Source organism: Sinocyclocheilus rhinocerous, unplaced genomic scaffold (genome assembly GCF_001515625.1).
Source record: "Sinocyclocheilus rhinocerous isolate Xijiao unplaced genomic scaffold, SAMN03320098_v1.1 scaffold293, whole genome shotgun sequence".
NCBI lineage: Eukaryota > Metazoa > Chordata > Actinopteri > Cypriniformes > Cyprinidae > Sinocyclocheilus > Sinocyclocheilus rhinocerous.
Genome location: NW_015643297.1, coordinates 264,962 through 283,641, shown reverse-complemented (window position 1 = coordinate 283,641; position 18,680 = coordinate 264,962). Strand labels below are relative to the sequence as shown.

The 18,680-nt window shown below is 36.4% G+C and overlaps 1 protein-coding gene across 1 annotated transcript in view; it reads left to right on the top strand.

Annotated features, from left to right (window-relative positions):
- LOC107757301 (mediator of RNA polymerase II transcription subunit 27) overlaps positions 1 to 11,082 on the top strand; it is a 63,409-nt gene extending 52,327 nt beyond the window's left edge. The window contains exons 6-8 of the mRNA XM_016574745.1: positions 4,406 to 4,447; positions 7,779 to 7,856; positions 10,656 to 11,082. Coding sequence (XP_016430231.1) covers positions 4,406 to 4,447; positions 7,779 to 7,856; positions 10,656 to 10,790 — 255 coding nt within the window. The 3' untranslated portion in view covers positions 10,791 to 11,082. The remainder of the gene's footprint in view (positions 1 to 4,405; positions 4,448 to 7,778; positions 7,857 to 10,655) is intronic.
- The last annotated feature ends 7,598 nt before the right edge of the window (positions 11,083 to 18,680 follow it).

The following is an 18,680-nucleotide window of genomic DNA, read 5'->3' as shown; positions in this document are numbered from 1 at the left end:
ACCTGTTTGTCATCACAATCAGCGTGCGGGCTGCTTTGCGAGGACACCTGTTTCCACTCTGATCTATTAGTCACTCTATTTCTAGTGGTTGGGCTCACTGTTCTCTGTCGGATTATTGTGTGTCATGCATACGGTATTGTTTGGCCCTTCATGTCGATACAACCAGAGTTCTGACCATGTCTTGTCTTGCTTAGTGTGCTGTGCTCGTCTTAGTGTTCTCTCTGTCCGGTGGCTGCTTCCAGTGAGCCCAACCCCACGAGCTCTCTCCAAGACGAGAGTCCTCGGAACCAGACCATCCCCGGTCGATTTGTGTTTCATCCAGTTCTGTGTCATCAGACGACAGACTGCCTTGTTTTGTGTCTTCAATAAAGAGACTGATTCTAACTGACTGCCTTTGCACGTGGATCCTTTACAGCTTTAGCATTTTTTAAATACAATTATACAACTAAAAAACAACAACAACATTGCGCATGTGCATTGCGCATGTGCTCGCACAACCGCTGATGATTTCATTTTCCACTCAAGTCTGGGGCATGCGATATATCGTCTGCGCTAATATCGTAAGTGTTGTTTTAACGATGTGCAATCTGACATTGTCGAGTATATCCCAGTCTATGAGTATATCACAAAAACACACCTAGAGAGTGCACGCATACACTCTGTGAATGTAATTTAGTATATTAAAACGCATTTAGAATGGCCATTAGATTCAAGATAAGAGGCAAAATGCCTCTGTATGTCTTTTATATTTATATCACTGAATATAGTTAATCTATATTATAAACTAAGAGTGCCGTTTTTTCTCCAGATATCAGCATGATAACAAATGTAATATTGATTTTATACAAGTTTAATAAAATTAGCTTGCTTACTTACAAAAAGTTACTTACATTTCAGATGCCTGTTTTTGCTGTATTTCACCAATGAAAATAGTTTCAAATTGTTTTATGCCACTGAGCGACACACAGGACGGTGTTTCCTTATTGAATGAATCTGTTTTTTGAACGAATGATTCAGTGACTCACTCATTAAAACAGTCAAATGTTTCATTCCTGAATGAATCAACCTTTTGAATGAATCGATATAATCTCAATGACTCGCTCATTAGCAGTGACTTGCTGCCACCTACTGGCGGCTTTAATTTCACATTTCAAATAACTTTAATGTTTTAAATCTTTTCAAATATCAATAATCAATGTTTTATTTTTAAATCCAACATTATTTATGCATTTGTAACTGCTGGTTAAATGCATCCATGTCTGAGCTGCATTAAACTGTGTAAATAATTCTAAATGCCACTTCAGATGCAGATTCCATATTTGCGAGAAATGTTTTCTTATGTTTGAAAATGAAAGAGTCTTCGTACCAGATGAAGTATCTCTTATGCTAACCCAAAGATACAAAATGGAAGAAAGAGTTAAAGGGGTCATATGATGCTGCTAAAAAGAACATTTAGGCGTGGCTGACTCTTAACTTTTATAAAGAATATCTCTTTGGATTTGAGACTTTAGTCTTTGCAACTTTACAGATCTTCTTTATGCACCAAGAGCTTGTAACACTCCAAAGAGAAAGGAAAACTTGAAATCGCATCATATGACCCCTTTAAAGTGAACACAATATTGCTTCTCATACTATAGAACAATTTTTTCATATTTATTTGCTCTCTTTCTATTTTGAATTTACTTATACTTTTGCTTTCAATACTTAAGTAAGTTTAATATTAAAAAAATACTTTTAATAAAATAAATCTCACATACTTTAAAACTTTTACTCAAGTAATATTCTAAACGGTGACTTCTGGTAAGACATCCATACTTTTACTTAAGTGTGCTTTCAAGTACTTTATCCACCACTGTGTATATTCAACCATTATCTTTTGTCTGCTATAAATAAACATTGCAGAGAACAGAAACAAGATTGAGTTTAAATATCTGCTCATCTTCAGGAAGGAAACTCAGCCTCTCAAAAACAAGTTAACAAACAGTAATTAATTCCAGTTCATTATAGATTTTAAATTATGGTGCTTTAAAATGAGATGAGTTCTTTCTGGATGTTAAAAATACGTACTGCTTATTTAAAATTAAACCCATCAGAGGACACAAACAGCCAGCAACGCATATTGAAAAATTCTGCCCGAACTTTGCATTCTTTCCAGTTCCATCGCAGTATTAAATTGGATACAGTATATGTTTTTATTTTATTTTACAGTTATCTGAAACGCTACAGTAAATTCCTGCCCTTGAATCAACCTCAGAGGTCTTTTTGGGACTGTGCGAGGTGTCGATTCAGGACAGAATATCGACAGCCCTCTCTCTGGTCCTTGCAATTCTAATGATGCCACATAGCTTACCAAAACCACATGCAAGAGGCCCAACAGAGCCCGCCTGAACCTCCAAGCACTCACAAAAAAAAGATAGGAAGGGGTAGGAGAAGGGAAACTATGCTATCAAAGTAGGGCTTCAAAGACTATCCTCAGACATCTCTTGGGTAATTTGCGATCTGGCATTCTTTTACTTCAAAGGGCAGCAGTGTGTGGAGGTGGGTTTGAGGACAGAGGGGAGATGGAGTCTGATTTCTCTGATAAATGCTGACACCGGGCCTGTTTGATATTAGAATCAGAGAACAATTTGATTTGTTGTCGTCTTTGAAAACTCTTCTGATGACCTTCGCTCAACGGGTTGATTAGCGATGGGTTTTTTCGCCCCCTAACAACAGTCCTGACATCAGACACAGGGCTTGTCTGAACTGACCTTTAAACTGTCAAATGAAGTGTAGAAGTCCTGCAAATATTTCTGTACTCTTTATGTGTGCCTCTGCCTTTATTTAATTATTTCCTAGGTCTTGATGAGTTTGTTTTTCCCACCTTCAGGGGTGTTCATTTGGTGCGCTGGTTTAAAAGTCTTGAGCTCTGTGGTGTTTCACGACTAACAAGTCTTATAACCATGCTAGGGATCACGAGATATGTTGAAGTGTAGGGATGGACTTTATTTCATTTAATCAAGCTTTGTTTGTTTTTTGCCCAATTTGGCTTTAATTTTTATATTAATTGATGGAATATTACGCTCTAAAAAGTGCTGGGTTAAATACAACCCAGTTCTGGGTAAAATAGAGACAAACCCAGCAATTGGGTTATTTTGACCCAGCTGTTGGGTTACTACCCAGAAGGTTGGGTTAAACATTTAACCCAACCGCTGGGTCAAAACAGCCCAATTGCTGGGTTTGTCCCTATTTTACCCAGCACTGGGTTGTATTTAACCCAGCATTTTTTAGAGTGTATGGTTTTGAGGTTTTTGCTTTCCTAGACTTTTGTTACTTTGACTTCTGGACACTCTGGAGTCATTAATTGTAGATTAGGTTTAATATTCTAAATTTAATATTTGAATTCTAAATTCTAGACGATAAATGGGACATCCTCTGAGATTTTTGGACTCTTTTACAATGCCCCGTCTAAGGTGTAATGGGGTAATAATAGAATATAGACTGTAGGAAAAAAATAGAGTAATGACCTTGGGTTGCAGAAAAATAAAATAAATGTACAGAAGCAAATGTAACCAAACAAAAGGCAGACCACCCCTACACTCCAACTTCTCACATGTGGCAATAATATGGAACATGTTTCACAGTGAGGTTTTTTTAAACTGATGAAAATACAAAGACATGTTCTTTAGTGAGAATCCATGGAGCTCAACGCATGCTAAAACACTTTTAAAACCACTCACTGACTGATCACACGATCCTTGTAAGCAAAATAACAGTTGATACAGTATGCATCAACGCAGCTCCTCAAAAACAAAAATTTATTAATTCCAATTCATTATAGATTTAAGAAGTTTTAAAATGAGATGAGCTCTTTCTGGATGTTAAAAATTCAAACTGCTTATTTAAAATTAAACCGCAGAAATCAATCCGAAGATACTTACACAAACAGCCAGAAATCATCCTGAAGAATGCTGCCCAAATAGCATATTTTTTCTTAGTCTTTAATTGTTTATATGCATTTTATTTAATTTTAAAAAGTATTCACTATGAGAATCTAAAAACACTCAAACTTATTTTATTTTTGCTACATGTGGAAATGTGTGGCAAAACAAACATGCTTGTCATACAGAGTACCTCTACCATGGTACATTTTATTGTGTTTTTTTTATCATTTATGGAGCTAAACAACTCTTGAATGTGAAAAGTGGAGTGTAGGGAGTGCAGGAGCATCCAGATCTACACAGATGAAAGACATTCACTTAAGAGTTTAAATGGATTCTTGGAATGTAGCCGTAATAGTTTAAGAATGGTTGAGAGTTTAAGAAAATTTGGGTACCATGTTATTTTGAATCAATTTGTGACCAGGGAATAAGCATCTGCATTCATTGCATAATGTTTACTTTTCTGTCCTTTTTTTTTTTTTTAGCTTGACATCTGGTCAAAGTCCAACTATCAGGCATTTCAAAAGGTGAGTGAACCAGCAAACGCATCACAACAAACATCTGCTGTTTTTGTTTTGTGCCGAGAAGTTTTACGTAGCATAATTTCACAAAGCTAAAGTCAGACCATACTGTTTTTGCTTCAGATTTTGAAAATACATCTAATTGAATCTCATTTAAATTAGAAACTGCTCATGTATGCAGCATCTTTGTTTGGATTGTGATTAAAATGCAGTGGTTGGCTCTCATTTCAAATGGCTACAGATTTCGGCCTGTAATAAAGCAAAAAAAAAACTTATCTCTTGCATTAAAAAATAAAATAAATATTAACAAATCAGAAGTATCAGAATCAGCCCATTTGTTTATTGAAAAACAAATCAACTTTTTATTTTTGTTTATGACGGTCATATTAAAACTTTTTACCATGCATTTAGGATTTATTTTTGCAACTTTTTATGTATTTTACGTCTTGAAATATGTATATTAATTTTTGGTGGTGGTGTTTTTTTTTTTCAAGATATGTTAAGATCAATAAGTAAAATATTACATCTAATTCGTGGCTAAAGATGTATATTCAGTGGTGTAATCAGTGTAACAAAGTAATAATACTTTGTTACAGTACTTAAGTATTTTTTGGGAGAATCAGTACTTTACTTGAGTTTTAATATTTCACTTTTCACTTTAGACTGCCCATAAGATTCAAGATAAGAGGCCAAATGCCTCTGTATGTCTTTTATATTTATATAATTTAATATAGTAATCTATATCACACTAAAGGTTGCTGCACACTAGACAATTTTCAAATCTTAAAAGATTTTAAAACCATGGGAGACCACAGACATGAAGACAGTTCAACCGATTTTTAGCCTTTATTATAATTTCACAAAGCTAAAGTCAGACCATACTGTTTTTGCTTCAGATTTTGAAAATACATCTAATTTAATCTCATTTAAATTAGAAACTGTTCATGTATTAAAATACAGTGGTTGGCTCTCATTTCAAATGGCTACAGATTTCGGCCTGTAATAGAGCAAAAAAAAAAACATCTTGTTCATGTACCCATATTTTCATTCTATCTTATCTCTTGCATTAAAAAATATTCCGAAGCATAATTTCACGAAGCTAAAGTCAGACCATACTGTTTTTGCTTCAGATTTTGAAAATACATCTAATTGAATCTCATTTAAATTAGAAACTGCTCATGTATGCAGCATCTTTGTTTGGATTGTGATTCAAATGCAGTGGTTGCCTCTCATTTCAAATGGCTACAGATTTCGGCCTGTAATAGAGCAAAAAAGGCATCTTGTTCATGTACTCATATTTTCATTCTATCTTATCTCTTGCATTAAAAAATCAAATAAATATTAACAAATCAGAAGTATCAGAATCAGCCCATTTGCTTGTAAAAAAAAAAAAAACAGAATTGGCCATGAAAAATCAGGATTGGTGCATCTCTACTGACTTTTGACAGTGTGAGCACCGATGTGTTTCCCAACCTTCTATCCATTGGTCAACTTTAAGAGAAGTATTTCAGTAATTCCGTAACTTGTTAACTAATAATTTTGATTATTGTCAAAAGTAGGCTATTAGTACTTTCTTACCAAGTCGATACTGAAATTTTAAAAACGTCACAATACTGGCCTTTCTGCAGCACTGGATGTACAAAACTCAGTTTAATCAACAGAGCGTGTCTTTCTCATTACCCATATCATACGTTGGGAAATTTTGGAACATTAATTAAATGATCCTGTGGTTGTCTTTCAGATTGAGTTTGAGCCGTGTGATAAATAAATAAATTCAAATCATGTGTTCGTGAAATCCTAATGAGATTTCTCAATGATGGTAGCATTTCTTGTCACCTCTCCACTGCCAATCCTTGCCTTTCATCCCTCAGACATCATTTGTCCCTGTGTTTTTTTAATTTTATTTCATTTCACTCCAAGCCACTTCGCCCTCATTTGACAGCCCCCTAAACATCTGGGCTCCAGTTGCCTTCTCTCCACCCTCCCAGAATCTCATTAGGCTTGAATTAGAGAGCAGTCCGCTCTGGGGCAGATGAAACTACGTAGTCTTGCTAATGCGGATGCACCTTTCAAAGAGAGAGAGAGGGGGAGAAAAACTTGCTTTCCTTTCAAAGGAGAGAGAACGTGCATGACGAGCTGCCTGGAACTTAAAGCGAGAGGTTGCGAGAACCCACTCGCATTGTAACTGAGCTTCATGCATCTGCATGGGCTGATCAAAGCACAGACCTGTTTATTTCTTTATTTCTCTGGCTGCGAACACTAACTTGAACCCAGGCTGCCTCAAACTGGCGGGACGGGCCGCCTCTCATCTTCCCCTCCCAGCTGTCACTTCTGTATTAATCGTTCGTTACTCTTCCCCGCTGTCCAATAGTTTTCCCACAGATGTTTTTTGTGTTTGTAAAAAAGCATCACTTTTGATTTTTATACTTCAATAGTAACCATTTGAGTGTCTTTTCCCATGGTGCATCAATATTGAGAGGTATTAACCAGACAGTTCCCCATAAGGACTTTGGTCAGCATTGGCAGTCTAATGAAACGATGACGGGAGATTGAAGTGGTTCGTTTTTAGTCCCTTTCTATAATTACGTTAGTGATGGAAGATGGGATTTTAGGGAAAGTAGTACGGTTATGGTGTTCTTCAGCAAAATTGGATTTAGGAGTTAATCTAAAAATGTAGGTGGATTGATCTGAAAATGGATTTTAATTAGGATTTCTTCAAATGTGGGCTCGTGTATGCAAAGAAATATAAATACATATATTTTGCTTAAAGAAAATAACGAATATTTTTGGATTTAGACAATTGTGCACATATAACAGGGTTTCCACGCGTCCTGGAAAACCTGGAAAATTGATGACTAACATCCCAGTCCTGTAAAACACATGGAAAATGTCCTGGAAAATCTTGTAGTTGGCTTGGAAAATTACTATTTGAAAAAATGTAATTGTGTTTTCCTTTAGCCAAGAAATACTGTAGCAGGCAGAGCAGCTCACTTGTTCACGATGCTCAAAATATTGGAAGAAAATCTAATCATAATTATATCCTACACTTTCATACCCTTTTATTTTTTTTTTGAATTTTTTTTAGAAGTCCTATTAGAATGCTAATCAAGGTGTTTGGCACCAAAACAGTTATAGTTTAGTTCACACTACCATTTTCTACCACCAATTACAGACCATAAATGTCTTACTGGCTGTAAAATATATTTATGTCTTTATGGCAATTTTGTTAACTGGTTCCTCATATTTTGTTTTGGTTTTGTAAATGTGGGCAGTCATATTTTAATGTAGTCGCAGTAAACATTCTGTTGTGTTTCTCAGTGATCTTTTTTTTTCTCAGGTCACTGATCATGCAACCACAGCCCTTCTGCATTACCAGCTCCCCCAGATGCCTGATGTTGTAGTTCGCTCCTTCATGGTGGGTATAGTACATTGCTTTTAAAATTCTAATGACATTGTGCATTATTACAATTACATGCAATTATTACTTTCTGCTTTTGGCTGTGTGGTGCATGCAAGACCATTCTTACAGAAATATTCCTATAGCTCAACTGGTAGAGGAAGGCAAAAACAACATCAAGGTCATGGGTTCGATTGCCAGGGAACATACATACTGAAAATCGATAGCTTGAGTGCACTGTGTAAATACTGTAGCTTTGAATAAAAGTATCTGCTAAATGTATAAAATGGCATCACACTCCGCCCAGGAAAAAAAAATGTTGATTTTGTGTTGGAAATCTTTAATAACTTCACAAGTTAACCTTATCATGGCTTGCATATTTGTGTGTGATATTAAGCATTGAGTCTGGTCTGTCTTTGAATAGTCTGCCGACCTCTGCTCTACGCTTTGAAAAGAGAGGAGAGATTGATTACTTCTCCGTAAGATCAATGCGGAGCTATTCTGATCATGGCTGGAATCGTGGGCTTTCTCCCGTACACGGATTTAAACCCTACAGTTGATGCACTTCACTCCGAGGCCATCCCCAGGACAGCTTTTTTTAGAACCTAAAAAACCCATCACCAGTCTTCAGTCTCTCCAAATAAGAGCTTCAAGGTCCTTTTTGCTTCATAAAAATATTTTTAGGTAGGTAGGTTAGATGGGTAGACGGATGGATGGACAGATAGATAGGATGGATAAATGGATGGACGGATGGATGAATAGATAGACAGATAGACAGACAGGTAGATAGGATGGATAAATGGACGGACGGACAGATGGATAGATAGACAGGTAAATAGAATGGATAAATGGATGGATAGATAAATAGATAGATAGACGAACAGACAGATGGGTAGACAAATAAGAGCTTCAAGGTCCTTTTTGCTTCATAAAAATATTTTTAGGTAGGTAGGTTAGATGGGTAGACGGATGGATGGACAGATAGACAGGAAGATAGGATGGATAAATGGATGGACGGATGGATGAATAGATAGACAGATAGACGGATAGACAGACAGGTAGATAGGATGGATAAATGGACGGACGGACAGATGGATAGATAGACAGGTAAATAGAATGGATAAATGGATGGATAGATAAATAGATAGATAGACGAACAGACAGATGGGTAGATAGACAGGTAGATAGGATGTATAAATGGACATATGGACAGATAGATAGACGAACAGACAGATGGGTAGATAGACTGACAGATAGGATGGATAAATAAATGGATGGATGAATAGATGGATAGACGAACAGACAGATGGGTAGATAGGATGGATAAATGGATGGATGAATAGATAGATAGACGGACGGACAGACAGATGGGTAGATAGACTGACAGGTAGATAGGATGGATAAATAAATGGATGGATGAGTAGATAGATAGACGGACGGACAGACAGATGGGTAGATAGACTGACAGGTAGATAGGATGGATAAATAAATGGATGGATGAGTAGATAGATAGACGGACGGACAGACAGATGGGTAGATAGACTGACAGGTAGATAGGATGGATAAATAAATGGATGGATGAGTAGATAGATAGACGGACAGACAAATGGGTAGATAGACAGACGGTAGATAGGATGGATAAATAAATGGATGAATAGATAGATAGACGGACAGAGAAATGGGTAGATAGACTGACAGGTAGATAGGATGGATAAATGGACAGACGGACGGACAGATAGATAGACAGGTAGATAGGATGGATAAATAAATGGATGGATGAATAGATAGATAGACGGACAGACAAATGGATAGATAGACAGACAGGTACATAGGATGGATAAATAAATGGATGAATAGATAGATAGACGGACAGACAAATGGGTAGATAGACAGACAGGTAGATTGGATGGATAAATGGATGGACGGACAGATGGATAGATAGACAGACAGGTAAATACGATGGATAAATGATGGACTGATGGGTGGATAAATATATATAGACAAACAGACAGATGGGTAGATAGACAGGTAAACAGGAAGTATAAATGGACGGACGGACAGATAGATAGACGAACAGACAGATGGGTAGATAGGTAGATAGGATGTATAAATGGACAGACGGACGGACAGATAGAGACAGATAGACGAACAGACAGATGGGTAGATAGATAGACAGGATGGATAAATGGACAGACAGATGAGTAGATAGACGGATAGATGGATGGACAGGATGGAAAGGTAGACAGGATAGATAGAGAGATAGATAGAGAGAGAGAGAGAGGTGCTGGACTTTTGTGTGTGCTAATTGGAGTATGAATAACAGGGAATCAGTGGAGGGTGGTTTGGGCCAGCAGATGAATTAGGAAAGACAATGCGTCCTGACAGGTGCAGGTAAACCCCGACTGTGCTGAGAGGCCCAGTGAAGATGAGTTAGAGAGGAGAGCAGACATACTCCTCCTGCTGTTAATCAATGTCGAGTTGTGACTGCTGCGAGAGCCCACAGACCCTCATGCTGCTCTCACACGTCCCATGCCAGTGCAGTGTGGCCAGCCAGCGCAGGGTGAGGGTGTCTGCCGCAACAGTTTTACAGCATTTGGCCAGGAAAATATACTGTCTTGTACTTTGCTTCGTTTTTGGCCAAGATTTATTCATTCAAGTCACTTCAGACTCAGTTTAAATGAACTCTAAGTGTTAATAGAGTCTTGTGTGCTTCACACGAGGAGTGCTGTTTAGTTTTTGGAGGTTTTAACCAGTCAGATCTTGGATAAAAAGCACTTCTGTCAAATTGTAATATTTGTGTGTTGTTCTTTTGAGCAGACCTGGTTGAGGAGCTACATCAAGCTCTTCCAGACCCCGTGTCAACGCTGTGGCAAGTACCTGCAGGAGGGCCTTCCTCCAACATGGAGGGACTTCCGAACTCTGGAGGCCTTCCATGACACCTGCAGGCAGTGACGCTGTCCTGGAGCACACAATATTCCATGGCTTGGCTTGTGGTCTGTGTTTCTGTTTTGGACAGTTTTGTATTCATCATGAAGACATTTTTCACCCTATTGATTTCCACAGAACATTATTCTCCAGATAGATATCACATAATGTTTTTATCACATTTGTAAGGCGAAAATGTTAAATGCTGATGGGTTTCAGATTGTAAAGCTAGAAGGTTATCTTCCACAAATAGGTCGTAATCTTTAATGTTGTAGGTGGAACCTGCTCTCTGATTGGATGAAAATTGTGAAAACTGTTTAAATAAACTACCTTTGCTTTTCTCTTTCCACATCTTGTATCATGATTATATATATATATTTTTTTTTTTCAAATAGGTTAGGGCAGCACTGTATTTGCTGGTCTGAAAAATTCTGCAAATGTCAGCAGAAACTTTTCTTGCTTTTAAATATGCTTGTATAAACTTCAGGAACCAATGCAAAATGTACATACAGTTCATGAAAAATATATCGCAAACTAGAGTACGTTCTTATAAGTGTATGACCCTGAAATCGCAGTTGCTTTTTCATTTCTTATCATGCAAGATTTAACCAGAGTGATGAAGGCGCTCGGTGAGTGTTTGCATGGGAAGTTGGCTTTTGCACCAACACATTGTACATGCAAGTTTGAATTATTGAACATATTTTGTTTGAGGCATGATAAATTCACACTGGCCATCAGGACCTGAAAGAAAGTGACTTTGAAAGCCAACTTTTCAAGTGTTACATGTTTAACCAGAAACCTCAAGTCAATGTAGTTTCAACAATAGTGTATGCTACCGTTTTACTCATTTCATGTTTGTAATATGTTGCTATACGTTCGTTTCAGCTTGTGAGGCATGAATTTGATCTTTATGGAGCCATATAGATTCTCATTTGAACATCAACCATAGTTTAATCACATCAGCTGGAGCTACAGGGCTGACTGTGATCCTAATGTACTAATGCACTCTGAGAGCTTGATATGGCTTTTATCCTGAAAAGCCAGCCTAGTAGAATCGAAACGAAACTGTCTGGCACTTCATACAAATATATGAAAAATGCTTAAAAGAAAGAGAAAAATGTCATGATAATATATACACTCTATACTGTGTATATATATATAATATTAAATATTATATAATGATAAACCCAGATCGATAGATAGAATGAATGTGCATAGTGTTTATTGCACAATTCTTAAGAAGTATAACATTTTCAGACCCAAAAGCTGAAATAATCTACAAAACAAAGTTTAAATGGAACATGTATGTTAAGTAGTTTGGTCTTAATTACTTGCAGAGCGTTAATGCATGAGGAATATCAGTACAGCACTGCTTTTATCAGAGCACTGCAATAATCTAAATCCTAAACCATATATATTTAATTGTCTGAATTTTCAAACCTGCTGAAAATCCTAATGAGCAGGCTTATATTCACACTTTCACTTTATATTCTGAGCTTTTCCGAAGAACTCACGGAGCTGCTGCGCTTTTGCATGATCCGCTTTGATTAAGTGAAAATCATTGCCTTCAGATCGCACTCGGGCTGCCGCGTGTGAGGCTTTGAGTCGAGTTAGTCGGTGAAGTCTCGGAATGCCTCCGCTGCCGTGCTGGAGTCACACCATTTCTCTCTCTCTCTCTCCGACTGGAAGTGAGACTCGAGGGCTAATTCATACACCTACTCATCACTCCACAGTTAACATAGCATCTGTTCTGAAAACAGTTGGTGTGCTTCAGTCTTTGTTACGTTAGTAGATTTAATAAGCCTTCAAACTTCATTCTTTGGAGCGTTTTGTCTTTTGTAAATTCAAAGGTGAGAGAGGTTAAGGAAATGTTATTGCTCTCCGTTCCAGTCGTCTAGAAAACAGTAAACAGTAGGCAACAGTTCTGGTTTCAATAATACTGTGGTACGTTGATATATGCTATGGTATTACTATTAAAAGTCAACCAATATCTAGTGGTTCATTTAATGCCAGTTTAGCTTATTCCTAAATTTACTCAAAATTGCTTTAAAATGTGGAAAAGTGTTGGAACTGCCAGAAATAATAATAATAATAATTATTATATTATTAATTATTTTACTATTATATTTATTAGTAGTAATATAGAAATAGTATTATTAGTTTTATTCTCATTTTAAAATATAATTATATTTGAATCTAATTATATATAAATATATAATTAATATATTTTAATATATAATAATCACATCGCAAGAAATCATCAAAAAAATATTTCAAGGTAATAATTAAATTTAAAAGTTTAATATTAGATATAGTTTTGTTCACTTTTGCATGATAAACCGTTTCGGTACTGTAATGGGCCTGCTAAATTATGAAATATTTATTTGTTTGTTTATAAAAAAGCCAATATAAGAAACTAAAACATTTTTTTAATTATGTATAGTACAAAGAGATTAGGCCTACAGCACAATGCTAATTTGCATTTTCCGTGGTCTTCCAGAAGGACAGGCCATTCCTTTGCCTTGCTTACTACAAAACAAAAATAGCGCCTCAGTTCTCAAAGCTTTGTTAGACTGTCATCTATGTTACAGCACATTTTTCAGCCTGACCTCCTTGGGTGTTGAATCGTATGTTTGTGTACTGTGCCTGTATAATTGCAGCGTGTGTGTGAAGTTTCCCGCGGTGCCGGCCGTTCAGCCCTCCCCAGCCCGTGGCCTCATTAACTGCTCCTCGTCACCTCGTCCCACACGCTCCCTCCTGAACGCCTAATTACCGCCCTCGACCCATGCTAATGATTGATTTCGAGACCAGGTGCCTTGCGTACTCCCTGTCCTTGCCCCAGTGCAAATTTGCCAAGGCTGCAAAAGGGGGGGTTTACGCTCATTTTCAGCTGTACTGTTCAGATTTGAGGTATGATTGCTGTATTTATTTCATTGACACTGGATTTCCACAGTGAAAATGGTCTCAAAGTGGTTTAATATAGCTGGAGAAAGTGATCTGTTAGCATTGGCATTGGCATTAATCGCAATGGCAGTTGTTGTTGAACTAGCACATTCGGCCAGTGAAATATTCATTATGGATGCTGCCATCTTTGCATCATAGTAGCTACACGTGGTGTTTTCAAGACCTCATGGAAAGTTTGTTTTTGTTTGTTTTGAGTCGAGAAGTCATAATTACGTAATTATGTCAGTTGTGTTCAAATAAGTGGGTTTTTTTTTGTTGCTTAAAATTCAAAAAGATTTTTTAACTGTACATCTACAAAGTGATATAAAAAGTATGTGCATTTTGTTTTTTTTTCTTTTTGATGTTTTTATTCAGTTAATGAAGGTGCTGTGAATTGAATATATTCTATTGTAATTGAACAATAATATATTTTGTACATGCAACAACAAAATAATTCATTTTAACAAATTTACCGTTAATACAGACATATAACAGTTTCTAATATATAATAAATATTAAAATGTTATTTGTTGTATTTATGTATTGCTTAACTTCATTTACAGTTTCATAATATTATTAATATCTAACTAAACCAATTATATTTTTCCAAATTATGTATAATATTTCACTAAAAATGCAATTCATTACTGTTTACAGTTACGGTGTGTCAAAATAAGTTTGAAACATTATCCACAACAAGATCAAACTGAAATGGCATGGCATTTCAACATTATTCCTGTATACAATTTTGGAGGCTCTTATTAGACCGATAAAGGTAAAATGTCATTGTGGACCAAAAACCTACTTTATGAAGAGCTTACGAGCAATCAAATTACAAAAACAGGGCCTTGAGTCCCCATTTAAGAATCAAGTTGGTATTGAACGGTTTGAAGCATTCACACTGAAACCGAATTCACTCCTGTTTGTGTTCTTCATCAATGGCCTCATTTCTGGCTGCGCTTTGTGTGTGCATTTAGTAATTTTTCCTGTTGATTCACACAAGTCTGGCGAAGTGGACGTCTCCAGTTAACAATACCATGCCGTCATCTGTTTTCATAGACTTAACAGGTGGTGCAGATGATCCTAAATATAATTGTCTTATGGTCATGTTTGCTCACCCAAGACAAACTGCCCGTGAATTTCATTGACAGGCGTCTGCGTATCTCGGAGCTGATGAACACAGGGGTGGCAGGAGGCGGAGAAGGTCTATGTTGGGAGGTTGTCCTGGGAGACAGATGGTGACTAGATCCTCTTGATGCCAAGAATGTTCTGGAAGATCTCCATGCTAACAGTCCCAGGCTTATGTAGGAGGTGCGTACATCGGCACCATGTTCCATCTGTTCCCTGCTCATCTTATCTGCATTGTGCCGAATCCCTCTGGGTTTATGGTACGTACCTGAAAACTGTAGCTGTTTACCAGTGTGTGAATGCTTGTTTTCCTGCACTAAATGGAGCTTTAGCCTTTGCTTCAGTTGTGAATCCAAAATCACAGACGTTACTGCTTGCATGGTCAAAGTAGCAATGCACAAATCTCAAGAGTATATCCACTGTTCTTAATGCATGTATCTCATTAAAAGCATTATGCAAGACAGCTTAAACATTATTAACAAGAACAGACACGCACAAGCATCTATTTGCACGATTCTCTGGCACTGAATTGTCACTTTGCGCTGATGTGTCATTGATCTGTGCCGGGAACTAAGATTCACGCTTCGCTCTGAAATGATGGAGCTCACCCTCCTGGCATGTTGAATCGCCACCCACTAGAACTGGTAGCAAGACCTACTATGCATCAGATGCTCGAAAACTCTAGCACTTATACAGACAGAATTTTTAACAGCTTATCGCAGATGGCGAGAACTTTCTCATGCACTAAAGTTGAACATACAAGTCGCAGAGACCTGACGCAAAGCAGTGCCAACATTACTCATGGTTTTAGTTAAATGTTATATGTGGGGGGGGGAAGGAATGGATGTTTGACTTGACACTGCTTTGCGTAAATGCATGCAGCAACTGTCACGTAGACTAATGAGGATAGAGCTGACCCCTTAAAAGCTCTATTTGGATAGGACTAGGGGATGGTTTTCTGAATAACCTTTAGTTACAGTTCTTATCTCCCCCACAATGTCTGTGATTTTATGTATTGATTCAAACAGGACTACCATCTCCATGTTAATTACAGAGGTGGAAGTGTGTGTTTTCTACATCATTCATGGAACTTTTTTTCTGAAACGTTTTAGCTGGATGTTCATCTAACATTTTTTTTAAATGGTAGCTACTACTTGTTTCAGAACGTTCAGAGATGTTCCGACGTAAACTGGAATGTTCACTCAACCTTCATATAACCAAGAAAGAAATGTTTTTTAAAACATTTAAAACCTGGATTTGTTGGCTGGGATTAAAATGGCCAGTCTTGAAAGTTTCATATAGTTAAATTATTATATTACTTTTTTGTCAGATACCGTCCATATTGAAAAGTGCAGCATGCAGAAGATTAGTGCGCAAAGGGTAGGCCGGGTCAAAAATGTGGAAAACCATTGGGATCAGCAATCACAGAATGTTTTACAGATGTTGTGTGAGGAAAAATACAGACTTGACAGATTGGGACAGAAAAACTAGTCTTGTCAGAATATGTTGATTTTTGAAAGGTTTTAAGTTTCGCAGCATGATATACAACTCTGATGAAATGATGGCTCATAAATGTGTCCTCACAAATGTTGTTGAAACTGTCATTTCATACACCAACATTCATAGTGTATATATATATACAGTACTAGCCACTAAAACTTTTGCTTTTTTTTTGCTTTTTTTCTGCTTTTATTGAATGGCACGGGCAAGAAGAGATTGTAAATGGTCTGCAAATGAGTCAGATCATTTACATTATCTTTTATATTATCTGTACTTATGGTAGTAGCATTAGCAAAAAACATAAAAAATATAGATTTGATAATGAACCATTTTGTTCCTAGAAATAATTTTTAAAAAAAGGGCTGAGCACTAAAAAATTGTTGGCTCTCGGTTGACATCTGTGATTGAAACACAAAATTTCAAGTTACTTGTAAAGGAACCTTTTATTTCTTCTGCGTGAATGAATCTGATGTTTTGAAACAAATCTGAATATCTAGGCCAAGAGTCACAAAATGTTCAAGTACTGACTAGTAATTAATAGAAAATGACATGAGAAATTGTCCATAGAGTGGATTCTATTTAAAGATGAGATCTGAATTTTACTTTTGTGGCTTTTTGCTCTGAGGCCATCCAATATGCTAGTGTTCTCTAAAAAAATAAACTTTCAACTGATATAAAATTAGTAGGGCTGGGTAAAGAATATCGATATCTCGATATTAATCGATTCTCATTTTTACGGAACGATATTGATTCTTAAACCCAAGAATCGATTATTCTAGCCTGTTTTCAGTTAATGGACGGAATATTGTAGGGCACTTCCCATCCAATATATCGCAATAAGCATTGTGCTTTGGTACTTTTAATATGAAACAAAGTCTCAGATTTCAAATTCTGTCCATTGTATTGCAGTATTTAAAGGGGTCCTATTATGCTTTTTCACTTTTTTAATTTTAGTCAGTGTGTAGCGTGTATGTTTGGGCATAAAAAAGATCTAGAAAGTTACAAATCTCAAAGTCCACTCCAAAGGGAGATATTTCGTTTTTTTTAAATACGGCTTGTAAAAAATGTCACGTAACTTCACATTTACCTCAGAAAAATATTGGGTGACCATAAACTCATTAGTCAACCAGAAAAATAAACTGTAGAGAGGGGTATTTTTCTAAATATATGCACCATATAACATATTCATTATAAATTTTACTGTTCTTCTATGTTTAATTTCTGTTTGAATAAATCCATCAAGTTTTTATGACAGCCACCGTTATGTTTATATAAAAAAAAAAACGAATTGAAGTAGAAATATTATTATGTAATTGTAACTTTATTATTTTAAAAACTTCATTAAGTGTAATTTTAACAAATCAGTCAATTTTAACCTTCGATATTATAGTAATGTAATACCAACTGACTCTCATGTATATTTTACAGCATTAGTTGAGAGATTTTTTTCTTTGAGAAAATTTGGTATGTACTGTAGCCTACCTGATATATATCCAAAATAATCAATATTGAATCGAATTGAATCGTGAAATTTGTCAAAACCCAGCCCTAAAAATTAGTATAATTAAATATAAAATTACTCAAAGCAAAATTATCGCTGACTCATCCTGCACTCAGAGGCATTGCAAATATTTGGCCAATCAAATGCTTTCTACATGAGGCAGTTACATGAGGCAAATTAAGTTTGAAAAAAAACAAAAAAACAATAAGATTAACTGAAATGTATGGCTTATTGGATCAATAAAGGTAAATGTTATATTATATGACAACACTTTGGAGAGCTTACAAGCTAAGTAAGTTTTGCCTTAAGAACAAACTAATAAAAAAAAAACAGATGTATAGATGTGTACATCAACAGATGTATTGATGTATTAGAAAATAGGAAATACATCAACACAGAACAGAAAACAGGCTATTTAATGGGTTTTTGAAGAGTGTATGTTTCTGTTGGGAGGATGGAGCTCTTTAAGATGTTCATAGGTAATAACATTAGGAACTGGCGACTGCGTGACCTGTCATCCGTCTGCATATTAGAGCATATCATTTCCCAGCGAATTAAAATATCAGCCTTGTCTTATTGTTCTTCTGAATATTTGTTTTATTAGATATATTCAAATATAAAGTCCCGAGGCCTGTCTGTTCAAAAGCAAAGCATGCTCTCGGTACATTGCTATTGTCCTTCTGCTGAAAATAAATGTCTCGTTGTTTGTTGATGGAAAGGATTGCAATATTGAAATAGCAGTCATGCGGTGTGTTTGGACGGATTCAAGGACGTAGAGGTTGACCAGCTTATTGTTAATGTAAATAAACACCCATCTTTGCACCCATGATACGGCATTAGAGTGC